Genomic DNA, 23257 nt, shown 5'->3' on the forward strand with positions numbered 1-23257 from the left:
TGTGTTATGGCTGTAGCTTCACTCCTTAAAAAAATAAACTCTCTAACAGACGAAACAAACTGTGGCAGCTGTGATGGGCTGTTTTTTTAGTACTGATGACATTCAGTTTAACAATGCACACATGAATGAAGAATAATCTCACAGGCTCTGTGGTCATGACTCAATGGCCATCACGAACTAATACAATGGAATAATCTCTCTGATTTAATAATGGGTAGTGAGATTGATTAGTGGCCATTTAAGTCGTGTTTTTTTTTTTTTTTTTTTTTTATAAATTACATTCTGACGACTTAATGTAACATTTGGTGTTAAAGTCGACAGAGCATGGTGACCTTAAAAAAGGACCAGTGTGTAAGATTTATGTGAAATTATGTTTCATTTGACAGTGATTGATGAAATAATAAGTTTTTTCTCCATACAATCACCTAATTGTGCATATTGTTGTTTTCCATTACCGCAGAATGAACCTTTAATGCTTGTATATCAGGAGCCAAAGTGAGTTTTGATATGAACTGGGGTCGGCACACTTAGGAAGGGGAGGGCGAGGTGAGGTGAGGATATTCAGCCGCAGCATGCAACTTTACCAATGAATGTTGCCACATTTTACACACTGCACCTTTAAGATAATCTCTAATCTCATGTTCGCTGCATTTGAGCTCAACAATCCATCCTTCCTTGGTCCTCTCCTCCGAACGCAACTAAACAGAATGAAACGAGCAAACAAGTAACTGTGATGCCAGTGCACAGTGAACACAGTCTCACGGGGGGGAGGGAGTTTATTCTAAGATAGTCTCTTCATGGGGCCAGCAGGTGATGCTGAGTCAAGTCCTTTTCAGTCCTCCTCTTTGCTTTGGTGCTTTTCTGGGCTGGACCAGGCTGTGCTGTGCTGTGCCAGGCCAGTGGAGGAGAGGAGAGGAGAGGAGAGAGGAAGGGGATAGTGGGGTTTTTTTCCAAGGTGAGGGGGGAGGGGGGGCAAGTCTCTCAGGAAAGTTCAGACTTGCTAAGCGCGATGGCCAGCTCCAGGTCCTCCTGCTCCTGCTGGGTGAGCCTCGCAAGCCGCTCCTTCTCCTCCCGCTCGCTCTCGCGCTTTGCCCACTCTATCATGTCTTCCTCTGTGGGATACTGCTCCACGGATAGAGAACACACACACACACACACACACACACACACACACAAGACGGAGAAAGAGAAAACAGAGATGCAAAGAAAAGGAGACGCACAAACACAAACAATTGTAGTTAAAGCATTCTTAAAGGTGAACATTTCTCTTAAAGCACAACTCCTAACATCAACACCACACAGCATCATGAGAAAACCACTTATTACAGGGCTGTCATTAACATAAACAGTGAGTGTTTGTGTGTTAAACATTTTCTATGATGAGACCTTGAGACATTTTTGGACTAACAAAAAGAACTGACAGGTGTTTTTGTTTCTAATTGTTCTTGTTTGGTGGTTTTAAGTTTATTTCCTGCCTCTACGTTCCAGACTGAGAAAAAAATCCCCTCCAATGACTTACTGCTTATTCTCAGAATATACAGCCATAATAGCCAGGAAGTGGTTAAAAAAAGTGATATATGCAGCTATTATCTGCAAGCTACAGGTCAACTCCTGAAATGTTTCGATTAACTATTTCTATTTATGATAAAAATCCTCCGTCTAATGGGACATTTTGATGAGCCAATGGAAGATAAACAAGGGTTTAAATGAATTAACGCTTATTTGTCATTAATAAACAAGTCGGTGATTTCTCACAGTGGCCACACAAATGTAAAACAAAAACAACCATCACAAAGAAACCGATCAAAATCAATCTCCACAGACTATAGATGATCATGAAGAGATTGACAGTCTGTAAACACTGTAATTAGGACAAAAGCGTGACACGTGGCATGTCCACCTAGGACAACGTGACATAAATCACAAGAAGTGAAATGGTTAAAGACGACACAGGGGACAGCATGCACATGTGAGGCATCACAGGTCGTCAAAGTGTGAAGGAACCCATGCAAAAGAAAAGCCAGCAACACCGACAACATTCACCAGCAGGTGTTTCAGAGCTGATGATTTCAGGACGTTCAGAACATGCAGCAACAACACAGAGGAAACCGGAAATATCAACTAGAAAACATCATGATCTCTGAAATGTGTGAAATGAGACATGAGTTACTGAATAGATTTGGATTTAGTATCAATTTGATGCAAATTCTCTAAATGTATAGTGCATGTAGACCCTCGTTTCATTAATACAAGATAAACATAAACACATGTATATGTCAATTCAGACACAACACATGTCTAACACTAATCTTTCATAAAATCATTTTCAAGTTGCAAAAATTTCAGAACTGCAAAAAAACCAAAAAAAAAAACCATAGCAGGTTGAAAGGCAACAGCAGTCTTAGGGAGATCATCAGAGATAATCTAAGGTGCAGTCACAATCTAAATGAAGAGAAGATCAATGATGTGAAAATGAAAATCTGCTTCTATAAAGCTCAAGCATTTGCTGTGAACGATGTCATGGATGCACATAGAAGCCAGAGATGATGCCCTTGATTCAACTCTTTATTCAACTTCTTTGACAGAGGTGTAAAGACATACAAAGAGACACACAGACTCTCACACGCACGCGCACACACACACACGCACGCACACACCGTTTCTCCAAACATTACACACTGCTGACCAGACAAGAGCTGAATGAACTGGTAAATAAAGTAGTGAACGGATGAACAGGGAGGGGGTGATAGAGGAAGTGCGTGGATAAATCATTGAATGTGTGTGTGTGGTATGTGAAGAGAGAAAAAAAAATGACTGAGGAATTGCAAAGGCAGTGGGATGAGTCAATGAGAGCCAGCCGATCAAACATTCAGCTAATGCGTGCAGGTATGGTGTCGGTGAGGACATGCAGGTGCAGTCATGTGAAGGTCAATGCATGAGAATCAAATCTGTCTTAATTTTCAGTAATCCATCCCAAATCCTCAGCGTGACCGTACACCTATCTCTGTGCAACGTTACACAAGGAAGAGCGAAGAGGGTTTAAAAATGGCTGCCACTTTGTTCCTTTCATATTTTGAACGTGTCCTTTGAGTTTAGAAATCAACTTTAGCTTCATGAAACTTCTAGAATTGGCTCAGATTCTGATATCAGTCTGATCCACGAACACATTAACTGTTAATAATGAACACTGTTAGTTGGACATCTCTACAGAAATGAGGTGATGTTAAGTACAAGAGGCGACCGGTGGTAACCTCAGCTCGACCCATGATCTGAAGCTCCATTTTGAAGCCTCCAGAATCACAACTTTGGTCAGTGCTATAGTGGGGTTTTGCAACCGGAAGTTCCAAAGTGTCACATGCAATCAGATTCCTATTGGACAATGCCAGTTGTCAATCACACTGGTGTCCACTAATATGACTTAATGCATGGTCTTTTTTCTCATTTACAAAACTATTTTAAAAACTATTGAGGCTTTACCGATTGTATCCTCTTTTGCCAATATCCAATCCAGGTATTTTGGTCTGTATCGTACCAGCTCATTCCTCGATACTTCAAGATTTGAGCTGAAACAGTGGGTTATCAACTAATCAGCAATCTCTAAGTTTAACTGAGGAGATGCCACGCAATATAATTATGAGTCAACACCAATGGGAATCTAAAATTCACCTTAGTGGCAGCTTCAGTGTAAAAAAAAGATGCATAAAATGTGGAAAATAAGACAATTCCAAATATTTTAGACTAATGCACAGCCTCTCATGCATAGGATGTAGCGTCAGTGCTGGGATGGTGAATAAAAGCCAAATACAAGCAGCCTCTCATCTCTCCATTCACTGCCAACCAGTACAAGGAACTAGGTAACGCAAGTATAGATGTGTATGGTTATCTTTTACCAGAACATATTTTTCTGTAACTCACGCATGTTACAGAGCTGATATATTTATGCAAATATAATTGCTATAGTGATAATTATGTACATTTCTTTATAAATTAAGACAGTGCAACCTCAAAGGTTTAGATTAAGTGCAACCAAACAGTGTGCGTGCGAATCAATAACAAAAAAATAATTATTTTAAGCATACAGAGATTTTACAAGGCAGAGAAATGAATCATTCATGTCTAGGAGCTACAATATACACCAGCAGCAGAGGATGCAAGAGAAAACAAACTCAAAAAATGCATCAGCTTTGTTTTAGAAAATGAAGTTTCCAACTAAACAAAAAAAAATGTAGAATCAAGAAACTGTGTTGTTTTTATATGATACTTCACATCAGTAGATTAGTTCTCTTCTTGGAGAGTAAATACTGGCAGTGGATGGAGCGACTTGTCAAGCTGGCTTGTTTTGCTCGGTGGTCGTAACTTTACTGAACAATTAGATGTGATTTGTTAGCAGGAAATAACACAAAGAGAGGCGACGTCTATTCAGAGTCAGGTGAAGGTGAGGAAGAGGGCGAGAGGGAGGTGCTCACTTTGTCAAAGCTGGCAAATCGGTCAGCTTCCCGTACGTTGTGACGAGGAGGGGAGGAAGGGGCAAAGGGGTCGGCTAAAGGATCCTTGGCAGGCAGGGAAGGCGAGGAGGAAGAGGAGGAGAAGTCTCCCGACGACTGTGGGAGGAACTGCCCGCGTCGATGGAAGGAGTCAGACGACTCTGTTCTGGAAATGGATGATTTCTTGCCTGGACAGGTAAGAAAAAAAATATCAGGGAGACAGGGGGTCAGAGCAACACAGTCAGGTTCTATTTCAACTAAAACACAAGGTTAAAACATCTGATAGCAACAAAGATGGCCACAGTAGACATCAATTATTATTGTTTTTCTTTATGCAGATGCATTCAAATCAATTGTGTGACACAGAATAGAACAGAGTGTGTGTGCGTGTGTGTGTGTGTGTGTGTGTGTGTGTGTGTGTGTGTGTGTGTTCTTGTCTGTCCATGCTTGTGTGGACCACCCCCTGGAAAAACATCTTTTTGGTGGGGACATTTTTCCTTGTGGGGACATTATGCCCGGTCCCAACAAGGAAAGGTGGTAAAGACATGTGTGTGTGTGTGTGTGTTTGACTTTATTGACACTGAACAGAAGCCCATCACCAGTGCTGGAGAAGTGACTGGTCTATAAAACATCAATAAATCTTTCAAGGTGACGTCAGCAGCTGCAAGTAAAACCACAGCTAATTATGTTGTTAGTGCTCAGAGTTACTGCTGATACAGCTGTGTAATTAAAACCAGGTTAGGTTATTTTTTTTCCATCGCATTCATTCATTCATTAATTCAACCATCCACACCGAGACACGATACAATGTCCTCAGAAGTTACACGAGGACACTTCCTTGCGTCGTGTGTTCCCACGACACTGTTAAGAAAGCAAACTCTCTCCGTTCACAGATATGTGAAGGAGTAAAATACCAGAAGTGCCACACGAAATAGGAAGTCAGACCCAGAGTCACTTCTGCATTCAAGAATAAGGTCTAAACAATCATAGAAACACGTAACAAGTGCTGACCTGGAGGTGGAGGGGGAGGTCTAGTTGGCGTACCCGTTTTGGGGGGCAGAGCAGGCGGCACGTCAGGGTTCGCAGACTGACAGTCTTCCTGGAACAGGTTCTTGTTGTTGATGCCAAACTGGTCAGAAGTGTTTGACTGGAACAGAAAATCAAAGCAAATTAGTCAGAAGATAAAAAAGCATGTCATTGCTGCTGTACATTGATGGATGAATCACAGTCACAGCAGTGGTGAGAGTACTGTGCGTATGTGATGCGAGGTGAATCATTTCAGGAAATATTTCTGACAGATATTGTAATGTGTGATTTCATGTTTTACAGTTGAACTTCAGTGCAATATAAATAGAAATGTGATGAAGTATCGAAATATGAACTATTCTAATGCAATACTGAGTACTTAAAGACATACGCTGTTTATATATACTTAAATTTTTTCGCTGGCATAGACAGTTAAACATACAATTATTAATACGACAATTGCGGCGTGTTACTAGGTGTTTCAAATTGTGAAAAAGATTAACTTAATATGCATTATAAAGTAGAACAGTTCATGTTTGACACATGTCAATCATTTAACTTATTATACATGTTGTTACACAATGTGTTTTTATGGCAGAATTCTATTCACTGTGAGGCAACAATTTGTATTTTCATTCACACACTTCTCATGTGAAGCACAAAACGGGATTCAAATCTCAAAACTACCTTTGCCAAGGCACTGAAATCTGCAAAGCCCCCTCCAAACGATTCATTACCAAACACAGCAGCAAATGGATCTGAAACATACGATCAAAAATTCATGTCAAACAGCTGCAGTAACCTCTGGTTCCAGAGGATGGTGCCATGCTACATACCTGGATCCGAATTGACGTTCACTGTCGTACCACCTGGAGCAAAAGGGTCGTTGGTTTTTACAGGGTCCTTCTAAAAAAATTAAATTAAATTAAATAAACAAAGAACATAAAAAAGTGATCAGAATATAGAAATAAAACAAACACTACTACAGTGGTACTAATATTACAATAACATAAATATGTAATAAAAAATTTAACTTTGTGTACCCTTTAATTGCTTATATAATAGTGCCATCTAAAGGTGATTATTTGTATTGCAAGCTAAAAATCTCTCACCCCCTTTTTCAGGTGTTAAGTGACCATGCACTCATTAAATCATGATTATGAATGTTATATTCAGTGTCTACCATTAAAACATGTTTTAAACCAGATTTTTTTCATAGCACTTAGCTCATTAAAATAATATTGTCTGGCTGGTTTTCTTTAAGAAATGCAAGACTGTATGGCAGACACTCATTTTGAACATGTAATAAATGTTTTATCGTATTATCTTTTTTATTGATTTAATTTGCTTTCATTCTGAGCCTTTCTATCCTTATTCTCTTGTTACTGTATGTGTTATTGCATCAAATAACAAATACCTTGTGTATGTAAAAAGTAACTGATCCAGATCCTTATTCTGAATTTAATAACTTAACAAATAATTTGGGTGCAAGTACATTGTGACTAAGATTTATGGGAGAACTCCTCACCTCTGCCAGAGCAGTGCTGACTGGTGAAGAGCTAAATGGATCCGTCGCTCTGTCCTGAGAACCAAAAGGATCTGCCTCTGCGATGGCGTTAACTTTGCCTGTGAATGGGTCAGCCTCTTCCACGTCTTTCCCCTTGGTGATGAAGGGATCCTTGGCTGCTGGCGCTGAATTGGTGGGTTTGGAGGTGAAGGGATCGGCGTTGTCTGCCGGTGCCGGTGCTGCGTCATTTAGCTTTGCTGCAAACAAATCTGGTTCTGGCATTCCAGTCGTGGCACCAAACAGGTCAGAGGAGGCAGCGAAAGGGTCCTCAGCGGAGAAGGGGGCACTGGGAGCCTGTGTGAAGAAGGAGTCTGCAGCAAAGGGATCTGTCCCTTTAAATGGATCTCCTCCGAATGGATCTGATTGAACCAAACGGCAACAGATACAGAACAGGAACATTTGACAATTAAAAACCAGTGGACGGATGTAATCGTTTGAGGTTCATTTTACTTTAAAAGGTGTTTAGTTTTTCTGTTCACCACATCAGAGCATTTACCTGCTACGTCTGCTAATGCTTTTCCAAATGGATCATCCTTGAATGGATCATCTACAAAGGAAACACAGTCTTCAATTCAAGGCTTTGAGCACGAGGCAGTGACTTTACACAAATATTCCTAATCAAACCTGGTATATGAAAATGTAAATGGCATCAGTCACAACACCAAAAACCCTTATCAAGATACAACAATTAGGTCTGGATTGGACACATATCAGTTTGAAGGACAAGGGACTTACGGTCAGTAAAGGGATCTGAATGGAAAAAGTCCATCTCAGGGAGTGGGGGGGGTTTGGTCTGTGGTGGCAAGGGACCAACTGGTGACGAGGAGGGTGTGGTGGTTTCTGGAGACTCTGGTGGCTCCTGTTTGTTCTCTCGATCTGATGATGGGACCTGTTGAACAGTGACAGACGTTTGTTTGGACACTGAACTGATCAGTTTTCTTTCCGTCTTTATGATGCTGTTCATACTTCTGTATAAATATAGTATATAGAATAGTGTCTTGCATTTAAGACCGTCAACCAGAACAAAGAGGTAGAATGGATGAAGTAGCAGAAGAAATGAGCACAGTGAGGAGAAGCCCTGCGATAAGAGGGGCAACACTGCACTGGCTTCTGCTGCCGACCCTCACTTGATATGTTAATGACAGCTAATGGATTAATGGATGGATTGTGTAAAATTAGTTCAATTAAATTGGCTGGCCAAATTAAGCAAAAGACAATTCACAAATTCACACAATTAACTTAAAATTTTAAAGAAAAATAAATGTAAAAATAAATAAAACACATTCAAACTTGGATAAAACGGGGGTTTTACCTTTGGTGTACTCTCATTAGATGATTTGTCTGCATCATCTGTCATTTCTGAGGAGACATCGTGGCTACTGTGTTCCTGCAATCACAGGAGGACAAGAACAAACAAATATTTAGTTCATATATATATATATATATATATATATATATATATATATATATATATATATATATATATATATATATATATATATATATATATATATATATATATATATATATATATATATATACAACTCTTACAAAACAGCGGAAAACCACATGTAAATGAAGTCTGCTGTCCCGTCACGCTTTATGAGTGCTCAAATTTGAAATTGTCATAATGTCAGAGTCAACTAAAAAACAACAACACTGCATTATTATAGTGAGATGTTTCTCTGGTTTCTTTGCATTTATGAAAGGGTTGACAACAAAGGCATGTGTGTATTAATTACCCTCACTGTGTTGTCCCTTGGCTTGGGAAAGGTTGACATACTATTGTACATATCAGTGGAGGCTAGACTAATATAGAGATCATCCAAGGCATCAGGTTCTGGCTTTTCCTCCTCTCCAGTATTTGGACTCTCGTCCTCCTTCTCATCTTCATCTTTGCTCTCATCCACTTCTTTCTCCGTCTGATCTAAATGTTCTTTCTGAAGACTGCAGACAGCAGCTGTTTCTTCCTCCTTCAGCTCTTTAGGATGGTCCTCCTGGAAGAGGTCCTGTTGGAAAGGGTCTCCCTGGTGCAGCTCTGCTGGAGTACCTGTTGATCCGTTGACCATGACAGGAGAGCTGTCCTCCAAAGCTCTCTTCCAGCTGAGCTGGGCAGTCACTGACCTTTCCTCCACTTGAAGGTCGCTCAGTTTCTGTTGAACCTAAAAAAAAACAGTGAGATTTGAGGATTTTGTGTAGAGAGGATAATCAAGGGCACAATAAATTAATGAACTGGACACAAATGCAAACAAACCAACCTGTGCAACTTGTTTGAAAGAGTCTCGCACTGAATCTTGCAAAGGGGTGAGCTGCTCCTGCGCACACTGAACTTTATCCTGCAGTCTTCTGCTCTCCTCCTGCAAAACAAGGAGCTCCTCTCTGGCCTGGACAAGCTCCTCCTCAAACTGACATATCCTCTGTTCCTGCTCCTCGTGCTCCGACTGCAGTGATGAGATCTGTGAAAGTCAGACATGTTGTGTATAAGCTGGTAGCCATATGAATCATAAGATTGGAGTCATATGGTTGGATTAATACAACTTTACAGTAAATCAAATTATAAAAAAAGACCAACCAAGTGCGTCTCTTGAGTAGTCTGTTGTCGAATGTGAGTCAGCTGCTCCTCCAGGGTGCTCTTCTGTTGGTCCAACTCGTCCAGGGTATCCTGGACTCTCTGACGCTGACTCTGGAGCCGCTGCAGCTCCCCACTCTCTTTGGCAACCTCATCTTGTAAGTCCTGCAGAGATAACATACAAAAACATATAAAAACCATGCTTGTACTGACTTCCACAGACATGAACCAGACAAGGATAACAGAGAAATCTGTAAAAAAAGTTTGTATTTTCACAAACTTCTTAAAGATGACCAATTCCCGTGACCCAATTCACAAATACAAATTGTGGCAAGAGCAAATTTGTGCACAGTTTAGTATTTTTATCTATTTTTTCCTACGATTTCCATCACTTAATAATATAGATATCATATTATGCGTTAACTGAATCTCAACTTCATTAATACTTGTATAATAAACCCTAAGTACAAAGCTGGAAAAAAGTCAGCACATTTATTAGGTAGTGCCCCCAAAAACTAATAAATTCCACTTTTGACAAACACAGCAGAAGATGTCTTGGTGTGAAGTCTGAGCTGAGGTAATGGAGAATCATGACTAGCAAAGCATTTGAGGTCAAGGAAAACATTTTTTAAAAACACAATGGAGTATAAATATAGCCAAAGGTAAGTGAGGCTACGCTGCAGTGCAGCTAAGAAATTCAACTAAATCAGCATGTGACTCCCTTGAGACCAGCACCCACACACTGTTACCAGACTGAATTCGCATAAGCAGAACACACTCACCTCTCCCAAAATAGAGCCCATTTATCAGGCTCAGAGGAGTCAGACACAATTACTCAAGAACAGTCTCAGGGACAGAAACTGTGTTTCTGAAAAAGCTTCTCAAACTTCTGTTCTGATCAATTATCTATACCTACAGTGTGCACTATGTTTCCATTATATTCATCATTGTAAAGAACTGCTAAAGCACTTACGACTCTTACCACCATCTGTTTTGTCTGGCTTGTATAGAAAGCAGGTGCAGTGTTTGCCCTGGTTTTTTATTTTTCCAACAAATCAAAATAGTTTAAAATGAAATGGCCTAATCTTCATTGTAGATAGATAATTATAGTAATTTGCAGATTTTGGTGCTCACTTGTGCAAGTTATGAACGATATGCCTTAGTGGCAAATTAAACATAAGTTCCATCAAGAATGCACAAAGGCAGCTTTCTCTTAAACATCCACATAAGCATGATAACAATAATATCACTTATCCGTGTGTCCACAACACTGATGAAAAAGACAATGATGACCTACCTGCACTTCACCACTGCGTTGTCTGATGGCCTCCTCATTCTCCTTGATTTCCTGTTCCACGGTGATCTTCTCCCTGGGGATCCAGCAAAACAGATATGAGTATTTAGCAACCAAGGACAGAGACGGTAGTCTACACACTCTGATCCCACCCAACCAGCTCTCCAATGAACCTTCTTCCCCCTGCCCCTGCACGACCACTATCTCTTCTCTCCAGACAAACATGATATCCGGAACTTGCCACTCCACTGTAGCGTAGAGCTATTTCAATGCCTGCAGTGACAGCAGGTGAGATTGCGATACAAAGAGAGCCAGCACGTGTGAGACTGGGCTGCAGACATACAGCACTGTGAGCGGTATGAGGGCAGGTAGAAAAAGTGAGCAAGTGCTTGCTCAGTCAAATGTGAGGCAGATAAAGATTCAGAAGCAAATGGCTGCCTTGAGGATGGAGGATCTTCGGAAGACACAAGTGAGGGGATGGGGTCTGCCTTGAGCACACAGGAGGCAGGAGACTCAACAATTCACTCACTGTGGATCCTCCAGAGTTTGTCCTGCCGCATTGATACATGACCTTACTTGGACATAAACCAGATATTATACTAGGGAGCTGGCTGGACGTTTTTGTGTTCACACATGAAGCCCCCTGCAAAACCCTCCAGAGATTGTATGGAGTTCAGAGCAGGTCTGAAAGCAGTCCCACTGTGAGGCTGATAATCCAATGCCAAGTACAAATTCAACATTTTATATTGCTATTTTACTTCTGAAAAACAGGTTAAAATCTTACTGAAAACTCAATCTACGATACTCGTTATTTCAGGACACTTTCATTTTTGATGAAAAAATAAATACCATTTTTCTTTGCCACCCATTTCATGGCAGAATATAAATAAGACATTTTTATATTCTATTGCTCTACTCTCAAATCAAAACATACAATTATCTTTTAAACATAACATCCAGTTTGAGCAAACAGGATGAACAATTCCTACAGTGAATTTAAGCCAAGTATGACCTCTGATAGTTTGAAACAATCGCAAATGTGCATCATCTTTCCTCTTCATCTTAAACTTGTATCTGCTTTTGTTTTTCTTATCGATCTTCTCTGCTTCCAACCTGAAACAGCTGCCGTCGAGTCCGTGTGGGTGTGACAACACAGAGGGTGGAGGGCGTCGGCCTCTTTTTCACTTCTCACTCACAACACTCAGGAATACGGAAGCTAAAGTTACAATTATATTGAATCCATAAAGACAAATTCTGACAACCATTCCATAGTGAAACTGAGATTACCCCTAAAAAGATATACAAAAAGTATTTGCATCTACTTTCAATGTGAGAAAAGCCTGAATGAAACCACTCAAGGTTGAAAAAGAAGAACGGAAATGGAACATCTGTTTCTCTTGTATTTAAGTTCTTTTTGTTGTGTTTAAAAAGGTGTAATACAAAACAGGTGCATTCTATTATTTGCAGAATTTCTTGTGAAGGTGAAGCCTAAGCGAATGAGAGTACTGTCATTTTTTAAGTGTCGAGTAGATCTAGACCCAGTATTGAACTAATTTTCCCAGTGATCGGCTGGGACCAGCAGTGGGTATAAATCATTCACTGTTACCAGTTTTATTATTTTATTTATATTGGGAGCTCAAACTGTGTACAACTCTGTTTTTAGGTTATGGGGATGACATTCCATTCCAATCATCAGTTCACTTTATAAGCTTGTGTTTATAAAAGTGCTAAATAAAATTGTTTCTATTATTCTCATTCTTTTCACTACCATTAGAAATGCATTGACTGTATGTAGGAAACACTGCCTTCTGGTGGCCAGAAGAGGATACAGAGACACTGTCCAGCCATTTTCTATGACAGCAGACTCTCATAGGGGAGTCCCATGTTTTAATACTGAAACTTCACAGGACATAAATTGTGGTGTGGTTTACTCTGATTTATATAACAAACAAAAAAATTATTTGGCCTCAAACTGAAACTGAATCTCCCAGCTTGGCTCGTATTAGTCATACAGGCTTTTAGAGTAATAATGTACAGAAGGGAATATTTTAGCAACCATCACAATCAGTGCCATAATCAGCACCAATTCCATTATTAAATGATAATGAAAACACAGGGTTACCGTTGCAGTTCAACAATCTCATTACTGAGAGAGTCCAGCTCCTTAATGGCTGAGAAATCAGCTGCCAGGTTTGCCAAATTGTTCTGGAGAAGAAGCAGAGGACAATTCTACACATTAGCACACGTAATACACAATTATCATGGTGAACTACCTCTATTATGGACTAAGAGTTACCCATCATCATAAATGGAAAGTATCAACATGTAGCTGGAGAGAATAGCAACGTTTTGTGTAAAATCCTCCATGGTTAGGATAGTGCATTACATTAAGCACAAATAAATGAAGCCAGTATACTATTAGCTTCATGAAACTACATGCGGAGTCTTGCATGTTTTTTTTTTTTTAAATCTACAGACAAAATGTGGTCAGTGCAATCCAAATTAATTAAAAACAGCAACCTCTCTGCAGCTATCTCCATAAGACTAATTATGTAGACAACTCAGAGAAGTGAAATCATGAACAAATGTTGACGTTATTATTCAGATTAGTTAAAAGTGAAGGCAGCAGAAATAAACAAAAAAATGTGGAGAGAAAAAAACAAAACAAAGAGGTAGTCTGTTATGTTAAGTACTTAGATGCACATATGTTAAGTTAGTAAACTAATAGACACTCACGATATACAGTTTAAAAAAAAAATGCAACACAGAGCAATGAAGTGCATAAAAAGGAAAATGCACAGCTGCAAGCTAATCTACAAAGTCGTGCACATATCAATTGAATTTTTCATCGCTAATCAAACTGATTTGCTGTAAATACACAACAATGTGAGCAAGCAATATCAAGCTGTAGCTTTCAATATATGCAGTGGTTCTTGATTTACTGAGCTTTTTGTGTCTGGTGTTTATCATGCAACTGTTGTCACAACTATAACTGTATTTTCTGTTCTAATTAAAATAATGAACGTCAATATTTAGGGATGAATCCTTTCAGATCCTATTGATCATATTTCTAAGAATACACTGATTTTCTGTATCATCAGGAACATCAGCATGTTTGATGGAAAAAAGGATCCAGGCATAATTATTGTTTACAGATTTGAGCCACTTTACCTGTTTAATGTTTTGTCTGTCGGATGGAGGGATCATCTCTGCTGTGAGGTTCTGCGGAGGGTCCAGGCCTTTGGCCAGCTTCTGATTGATGAGATGAAGTGCCAGGGCAAATTGCTCTCTGGTCAGTTTACCAATGTCTCCAATGTCACAAAGTTCCCTGTGTGAATAGAAACCAGACACATAACAGACAAATGTTACATAACAGAATAACGTACGCCTCAGGCAAAGACTGTTTTTGACAGCCTGATCGATCATCATGTTCTATCGTGACAAAAGCCAATACACAGGAAAGTCACAACAGGACGGAAGCTAATCAGCCATGTAGAGATAGAAATCTATTTGTTGTGATACAACACACACTGTAATGCTATCACAACTGCTGTTATTATCTGTCCATCACTGGGAAGATACAGTTTTAGTTAAAAATTGCCAACAGTGTATTTCTAGTTATGCTGCCTACAATTCATGTTGTGGATATGGGATTTGAGTGTAGTTCCTTGTAAATCTGTCTTTCACATCTTGTGGAATCGGTTCTTCAACACACAATACACAAAACCTTTTATAAAATATTTTTATTTGGACTGCAGGAGAAGTTTTAAACTCTAGTTGCAGAGCTTGCATGTAGCCCATTTAAGCCCCTCTCATGTAGAAACCACCCTTTTGTTTACTTTTCTGAAGTTATTTTAGTTTGACTATAATACAGCATATATAAAGCAGTATCTACTGTAATAGATAGATGGGTTTCTTACCAGATGCGTGCAAGTGTAGCAGAGGGCAGCCCAGTCTTGAGGAAGATATCTCTAACCTCAGGTCCAGACACCAGCCCGTCCATGTCACTGTCTGTCTTGTTGAAGAGGTCATCATATTTGGCTTTGTCTGCTGGTGACACCACCCACTACACGGACAAAACAACATATTCATGATCTCCCACTGTGTTTACTTCTAATCTACATTTGAGATTTAAAACATACGATAGTGACATAATCCTAACTCAAACTAAAACATGTTCTTACCTTCACACTCCCCATCTTGCTCTTTTGAAAAACACACTGAACTAGCCATTTTGAAATCATTTCAAATATTTGTGGTTTGAGCTATGTTGTTGTAAAATAAAACATCCAAAAGCTTTTTGGGTACTACACACACTAGAGGGATGGGTCTTTTACTCACAGGAGCAGCTGCTGGTGCTGGTGCTGGTGCTGGGACAGAAGCTGGGACAGGAGCTGGGACTGGAGCTGGGACTGGAGCTGGGACAGGAGCTGGGGCGGGTTTAGGAGGGTGGGGCATGGTCTTAGAGCCAGCGTGGGAGGAGCGACTGTCTTTGACAGAAGGGGGCGAGGGTAACAGGGGCATCACAGGAGGCACGGAGGGTTTTTTCCTCTTCGAAGGTGGAACCAGGGGAGGAGGCAGGGACATGGGAACAGGCTCTCCTTCCAAAGCTCTGTACACCAAATACATGGCCTGGGAAAGGGCAACACAATTCAGTGAAGGTAAAAATTACCAATCAACAATCTTGTAGTCACTCAGTCCTCACACTCGCTCCATAATGTTCACAGCCTGTAATTACATCAGAAATTGAACATTTAAAGCACAATTTTTAAGACATAAACAAAATGGGTAAATTATATTGTATTCTTTAAATCTATTCCTAGAGTACAATCTTTCTGACCAGGAAACACAGACTGTAGATAATATAATATATTATCTACAGTCTGTGGTTATGTTTAATGGCACCATTGCATAATATGCAATGGTGCCATTAAACATAACCAACTACAGACTGAAATATCTGGTGGTTTCTTGTGGTGGTACATGAACACATTTCTTACCACAGAAAATTCATCTCTATCCAACATGCCATCTCTGTCGAGGTCACTGAGCTCCCATACCTTCAACACAGAAACATATTATTGTGAAACACAAATCATTACAGAATCACTACCTACTTTCACTTCCACAAATATTTTAAATGTTCTACCCAACTGACTTTTGCCTTCACAACCCCTGCATTGTGTAATTTCATTTTTTGGAAATGTGTCTGTCATATGTTTTGTCTCATTGTGCACATACAATTCCAAGTAACATTATTTAAGTTATTTTAAAGGATAACCGCACACATTTTATTGTCATTAGCACAAGATTGTTCTGTTATGTATTATTTTGCAACGGTTTTGTTTTAAAATGGATTACAGTCAAATATGGATGGATGGAAAATTGTCCTGTCAGTATCGAATTTCCCAGCCCATTACTATTAGCAGATACTGGCAGGCTCATGCAGAGATGAGATGTGCTATGCATCACTGACAAAGCACAGGGTTGCTAATGGTTATTACTGGTCAGATTAGTAGGTCATTTATTGTGTAGCTTTCACAAATTGTACAATGTCATACACTTTAGGATCACAAGGTGAAACAGACATGAGGCAGCAATGTATTACAATGTTAGTGGAACATACCCTGCCAAGTATATCCACTGGCAGTTTGGAGTTGAGCAGGACAGGCTTAACCCTGTCCCCTGTTAACATCCCTCCTACTGGACCCAGACTTTCAAAGATGGCATCAAACTTCATCTTCTCCTCAGCCTGAAAAGAGAAACAAATAAAACAGATGGAGGCAAATTAATAGAGGCAGAAGAATATAATTCACAATGCTCCTCAAGCAGTTACTAAACACATTTTTAAATAAAAACATTTGTTCAAGCACAAAACAGAAATGTGTTTCCACAAAGTCTAATAAGCTTCAGGCCTGTCAGATGTGAAAATAACTTTGTTTTGCCTCTTTGTGCGACTCTCATATAGGATCTCACTCTGTGATAGATAAACAATGCATTCAAGGATTTTACCTCGTTTCTGTTGTGGTTGTTTGTGGTAAATTAAAAATAATCATAGGTGACTTGGATAAACTATGATAAAAAGAGTATCTTACCTTAACAACCCAGGGCATGTCAACACCCACATTTCCTGCCAACAGTGGGCTGCTCGTGTCATGCTGTTAATTTAAAAACAAAATAAGAAAACCAAGCATTCCTACGTGCATCACATAGTGTATCATAAAATAAACAGAAACAACATTTAAACCCTAACCCTACAGTATGGAGAGTCTGTAGCTGTCAAACTTACAAATTTGGGAGGAGGAACAGCCACGTTAAGGCTCTTGAGTGCCACGTCCAGGCCATTTTGAGCACAGGCTACCAACCGTAATGCTATGAAGAATTGCTGAGGGGAGATCAGATGGTGTGTTATGCAAAACTGTTGGTTAACAAAGCATGCATATAAAAGAGCAAATACATTATATTGCTCCACACTGTATTCTCTACCTGTTTGGTAAGAGAACCTTTACGTTCAGCGTCTGCCAAATCCCATATCTATGAAGACAAACCCAGGGTACACATTACTTATAAAATAAAAAGTGGAGAGAACAGTAAGATGTTGCTTCTGTGATGATGCCAGAGTTTTTTCACCTTCCCCAGGACCAGGTCAGCCAAGCCCGACCTCTTCAGGAACAGAGCTGCATCTGCTGCTGTCACCCGCCCACTGCCCGATGGGTCAACCTTGACACAAACAAATTACACACACAGTCGGTCAGTCAGAGAGTTGTGCTGCTATCAAAGACCAAGTGCCAGTGCTGTAGAATAAACAGTGTCTGAGCTGGTAGATGTTCTAGATTCATTATCCTTAATTCTAAAAATGAAACTATCAAGTCCTGCGGTCACTTCACTCGATATTGTTAATAAACGAAAGATAGTTCCTCAGCAGTTGGTTAGTTTGATATTGTATCGGACAGATACTAGTGCTCTTTCATGAGGCACACAGAGCTCCCCTGACATGGAAAGGGAAACATCATTAATTCATAGAGTTACTTCCATACTAGTCACAGACATTTGAACTGGTAGCAGAGAAGAGACAACACTGCTCACTGCAAAACATGTCTGGTTACCAGGTGTAACCACCTTTATCATTATTATTGTGTTGGATAAATGGCAGAACAAATAGAAGCATTACAGTATGCACAGTTTATCATCTTTTAAAAGTGTGTTTTCATATTAAACGTTTGGGAAAGCTGTTCTCAACATTCTTTTAAAGCTAGTAATGGTCAGAGCTCAATAAAACATTGTTTTGCATCTTTGAAAAGACAAATTGCATACCTGTCTGTAGTATTTGTCGTAGATGGGATTTCCACTGGACAGCTGTTGCGAAAGACAAGAACCCTCTTTTAAAATCAGTTGGATTTAACAGCTCATTTAAACACTCCTTGGGGTGGGGGGGGGGGGGACGCAGTGGTAGCAAATTGCTGCATATGTTCATACCATCAACTCCCTATGGATAAAATCGACAACTAACATTTTTTTCAGTGATGCTGAAATGATCAACACGTTTTTCTGGCTCCAGTAAATTTATCACCCACCGATTAATTCAACAGACACCAACAAAAACAGAATGTTAACAGTACAATATTTCTTTTCACTAACATGACCACATACTGTAGTATGAGATTTGTCGTTTAAGAAGTGCTATAATGACTACAGTATAATTATTTCTCAATCACTTTATTGGAACACATCCAGAAAATATGTGTATGCAGGTTAAAGTGTAGAATATTTAGTGCACAGCACAACTCTGGACATCTTAAAAGTGGAGTGGAACCCTAATTAACTCCTGTGGTTGTCCTACCAATAAAGCCACACCAGATTTATACAAAACACGCTTAAGCATTACATAAACATGTTGTACAAGTTAAACTCATTGACAGTTTGCTAATATAGAAGACCAACTTTCAGTCACATTATTCCAATCCAATGTCAATGATCACAGAATCTGACAGCTGTTTTGTGCACAAAGTGAAATTATTCAGTTTTAATGATTTCTTTTTGTATGGCGCAAAGAACCCAGAAAATATTCACTGAAAAAAACCCACACAAGACTTACTGCAACCCTATGATTTCAATCAATCAAACTCAGGTAAAGCAGAAAACAGGAAACTTAATTTAAATGCTGGAACCAACACACATGTTCATTATAGCTTGATACAAACAAACTTGTTCATCATTTAAATTACTGGTGATATGATTTGGTCAATCAGCTCATTTTATTGATGATATTTGAAAATAACTCCTTTATCTGTGCCTCCTAGCAAATCTTTACAGGTTTTCTACAGTCATGCAATAACTTATATGTACCACACACTGCACTAGTATGAGCCAGGATGGTCCAAAAGGTTTCTGCTGAACACCTAGTCAGCTGATTTCAGGATATAAGCTGGACTTCTCAAGACTAATGTCCATAATTACATACTAACAGCAGGGTATCACTACACAGATAACTGCTAACTTTGCATTGTGGTATATTTCCCAAATGTGTGGTTCAAATCAGATGTCATAATAGTTGGAGAGGTACCAGGGTCCCACCAGTAAAGGATTCAAAATGTCAAATCCTTCCCTATTAATTATTAATCAAAGGAAAAAGTGTTCATCCGGGTACCTTTTCAGCACTGCAGCCAGGCTGGCAGAGAGCAATAGTTCCATTAAACCTCTTTCCATTTCAATCTGAATAGAAATTACTTTCATAAATCTTTTCAAATAAAATTGTGACAATGAAAAAAAAAAAAGATATATATTATATTTATATATAACTGTAACTGTAACACTGGATTTATATCTACATTGTTTTTCCTCTACTTTACCTGGTCTCTCCCCCTCTTTCTGCGTTCTACTCCATTTCTCCTCATTTAACCCAACAACAGATGGCTGCCCACCCCAGGTGCAGTTTTGTCAAAGGTTTCTTCCTGTTAAGAAGGTTTTTCCTCTTACTCTAGTGGGAAACTATAGAGATTCTCTATAATATTGTAAGGTCTCCACTTTCCACTATTTTTTATGCATAATATATGATAATGTATGTTGCATTTTAATGTACGTCTGTCATATCCTACATTAACAACCCAATTTCCTCTGTCAATACCATTGTCCACTGCTTAACTGAACAGGAAAAGAATCCCCCATTTCCTTTTTCATGCAGCTGAAACTGAGATCCAGCAATTGTGCTAACAGATCACCAGTCACAGCAAAGTACAAAGGGAGTTGGGAGTAATTATTTGGACTGTGAATCAACTAGGGAGTGGCCATTTAGCCAAGTGATAAAAAACTGTCTTTGAATGTCTCTTGGGACATGCAAATATACCATCTACTGCAAAACAAAAGCAAGAAAGTGTAAAGCTCATTCAGGACATTTTACAGACTCACAAGTTGACTCGATAAGAAAAACACAGCCTGTGGTCTGCTTGATAATTAACAGCCAAGTCAACTAGCCATTTTACAACAAGATAACCATTTAGACACACTTGTCTTTCTCTGACCAATGCAACTTTTCTGTGACACACAATAGTGTGCCTGGAACCATTGGTAGCTGTAACACTGTGGTCATTGTACTGGTGACCCTTTAACTGGGCACGATGAAGAAAACACCCCGCTATTCCCAAGTCAGACAGCCAATATAAAACTGCAACAGATACTATGATACATTTCAGGCCAGTCTAGTTTGTTTTGTAAATGTCAACCATCTAATACACTACAGCAATTAAAACACACCAGTGTCACTCACTGCCAAAGAGAGGGTGATTGCAAGATGAGTAAATTATGGATTACAGAAAATATGTAGATTAATTGCAAATAACCTTCTTTTTTTTTCAATATCCATGACCATGAATAAGTTGATTATTTTAAAGGTGTATTTGTTTCAATGATGTAAAATATTCAAATGTCAATCTGTTTATACCAGCCCTCAAAATGATGACCTCAATTTGCATTATTCAGTTTACTGTCAAAAAGTCATCAATGAACATTACTGTAGGCAATAGATAGTTGCTAAATAATTAGGGAATTCGTTCATTTTCAGTTAATAAATTTTGATGATGTTTTAAAAGGTCCATTGTGTAAAAATTAGCTACATTAAGTGTGAGACTGCAGACTGTAGCATATAGAGGACTCTTGCGCTCACACCTCCATCTCCCAAGTATGTCGGGAAACTAAAGTGGCCATTGCATGCCAAGCTTCCACTTCAAGATGTAAAATGCAAGCTCTCACTGGTTTAAACATTCAGACATCCAGCAAATGGGGGTAACGTTCCATGCGCTATTAGAGCTGGTCCCAAGACCATATACATGGGAGCTATGCATTCAGTGTGAAACATTTGTCAAATCAAATATATGGATCAGTGAAAGAGGAAACAAATATACCCTATAATAATAGGGTGGAGGCAGATGATCCACTGTGGAGACTCCTATAGGGAGAAGCCGAAAGAAAGAATAAGACTTTTACAGTTGGAGAGTTTTTAGTCATATGAGAGAGGTACAGATGTCAAAGCCGCTGGTGACAGGCAGCTTCTGTCTGTTGATACAGGCAACAGCGGCTCAGGTAACAAGTCAGGCACTACAGCCTACTTCATAGTTGTATCGCTAATCTGTTTGCAGTGCAAAATAATCACATTCCCACATAAATTAACCGAATTCAATGCAGGAGATGATGAGATTGTGAAATCTCTGTGAAAGTTGAAGTGATAGGTTTAATGTGGATTCCAACTTCTTCATAAAGGAAATGACAACAAAACACTTCACAAATCATAAGTAAAATATTCAAAGCAAATAGCTCTTTAAGATGGTTTTTTGCACTAGAAACATCCATTATAGGAGAAGAAAAAGAGACACTTGAAATCAAATTGAATTATTGCCCAGCCCTAGTTCAATGTAGCCATTGAGTGACATTTTGTGACAGTAGAGGCGACTGGTGGATCATCACACTCACTTCCTCTTATTGGTTGCAAAACAACAGTTTTAAGTTTATCTCACCCGTTTTGTTAAAATTTTGAGTATAAAACACATTTAGGAGCTAACAGGCTAACAGTGTACGTTATGTCCACCTCACAAAGGTCATGAACAACAGTCGCTACAGCCTGTTTGCTTCTAATTATAATCTTCAACAGCTTGGTTATTCGGTCAAAACACACACCCAGCTGCACAGGCAACTACAACACCACTTAAAGTGGGCCATGTTGTTGAGGTGTACAAATTGTTTAACTGTTTGTAACGGAAAATAATATTAGAAATGTTTGAATCAGGAGAGACATGACAGGTCAATGCACAGCATATAAACACATCTTACAGCAAAACTAGCAGAGGGAGAAGCGAAATGCGGCACCGCGAGACATTAATGCACACACCCCACAGTCGAAACGAAGCCAAGAGAGGCCGAAATGTTTATCTCCAGTTTGATAATGCGGCTCTAAAACACTCCAGCACTGCACACAAACTAGCTGTTAGCTAGCACGCTAGCTAGCTAGCTACGCCCTTACGCAGTCCCCAAAGAGATTAGGCAGAAACTTTTCCCAGTCACAGCAGGACTTAACTTCGCCCCAAAGAGCGGCGAGGGTCGAGATAAGACTCCCTTTCCGCCAGCCCTGTTACGCTAAACCTGTAACTGTCTCCGAGCAGTAGGGGACAGTGGTCAGAAAAGGTTTGCAGTCGTTAGAGTTGAGTTGTAAGACTGTGTTACCTGAGTAAGAGACAGAGTGGCAGCCATAGTGTTTCTGTTTCCCACTGCTTTCACACTGCGCTGCTGCCAGACACAGACAGAGGCCGCTAGAAAACATGGTACTGGATCTCCACGACACCGGGATCACTGTCATATGCCTATGATCAATGATCAGAGTGGACTGGGGTCCTCTAGTGGACCATAGCGGTACTGCAGGTGGACCATAAAGAGCACACAAAATGTATATTACTTCATGTAAATAAAACAAAGCAGGACATCATATTCTATCAGTTTATATTTAATAACGTTTCATTCTATTGCCTTTTTCTTCTTCTCAGAATCAAGAATGTATATATGAAATACCACATGTATTTGGGAAACCTGTAAACCTAAACTAGCTCTCACAAACAATAGAGAGATAGAATTAAATAAACACTAATACTACATTTTTTATATTCTCCAACCGCCAAGTTAAAAACCAAGTAAGAATAATGCTTGACCATAAGCTCATGAATAAATAATATTAAAACAGAAATATGTAATTTGCTATATAACAAATCTATAAATCTAGATATACTTTAAATAAAAATGGTCTTAATATTATATATAGTTCTCTCTAAATGCCTTAT

General features: G+C 39.3%; 1 protein-coding gene across 2 annotated transcripts; it reads right to left on the reverse strand.

Moving 5' to 3' along the window:
* Positions 1 to 981: 981 nt before the first annotated feature.
* On the reverse strand, positions 982 to 22676 carry eps15 (epidermal growth factor receptor pathway substrate 15; the record flags this gene model as incomplete). 2 transcript variants are annotated; one of them, XM_083887976.1, is made up of 25 exons in its annotated part: positions 982 to 1122; positions 4467 to 4672; positions 5496 to 5631; positions 6198 to 6268; positions 6347 to 6416; positions 7039 to 7436; positions 7574 to 7624; positions 7813 to 7966; positions 8390 to 8464; positions 8820 to 9239; positions 9336 to 9533; positions 9650 to 9811; positions 10944 to 11016; positions 13063 to 13145; positions 14112 to 14268; positions 14861 to 15006; positions 15366 to 15572; positions 15941 to 16000; positions 16567 to 16692; positions 17036 to 17098; positions 17230 to 17325; positions 17427 to 17474; positions 17571 to 17660; positions 18255 to 18296; positions 22650 to 22676. In XM_083887976.1, 25 exons carry the CDS (start codon positions 22674 to 22676, stop codon positions 982 to 984), a joined length of 3300 nt encoding a protein of 1099 aa, XP_083744102.1. The 2 variants fall into 2 exon arrangements, with proteins under 2 accessions (XP_083744102.1, XP_083744103.1); XM_083887977.1 differs by lacking the exons at positions 17230 to 17325; positions 17427 to 17474; positions 17571 to 17660; positions 18255 to 18296; positions 22650 to 22676 and having other exon boundaries at positions 15282 to 15572; positions 17036 to 17092.
* Positions 22677 to 23257: the final 581 nt, after the last annotated feature.

Source organism: Microchirus variegatus (assembly GCF_963457635.1).
Source record: "Microchirus variegatus genome assembly, chromosome: 4".
Classification (NCBI taxonomy): Eukaryota; Metazoa; Chordata; class Actinopteri; order Pleuronectiformes; family Soleidae; genus Microchirus; species Microchirus variegatus.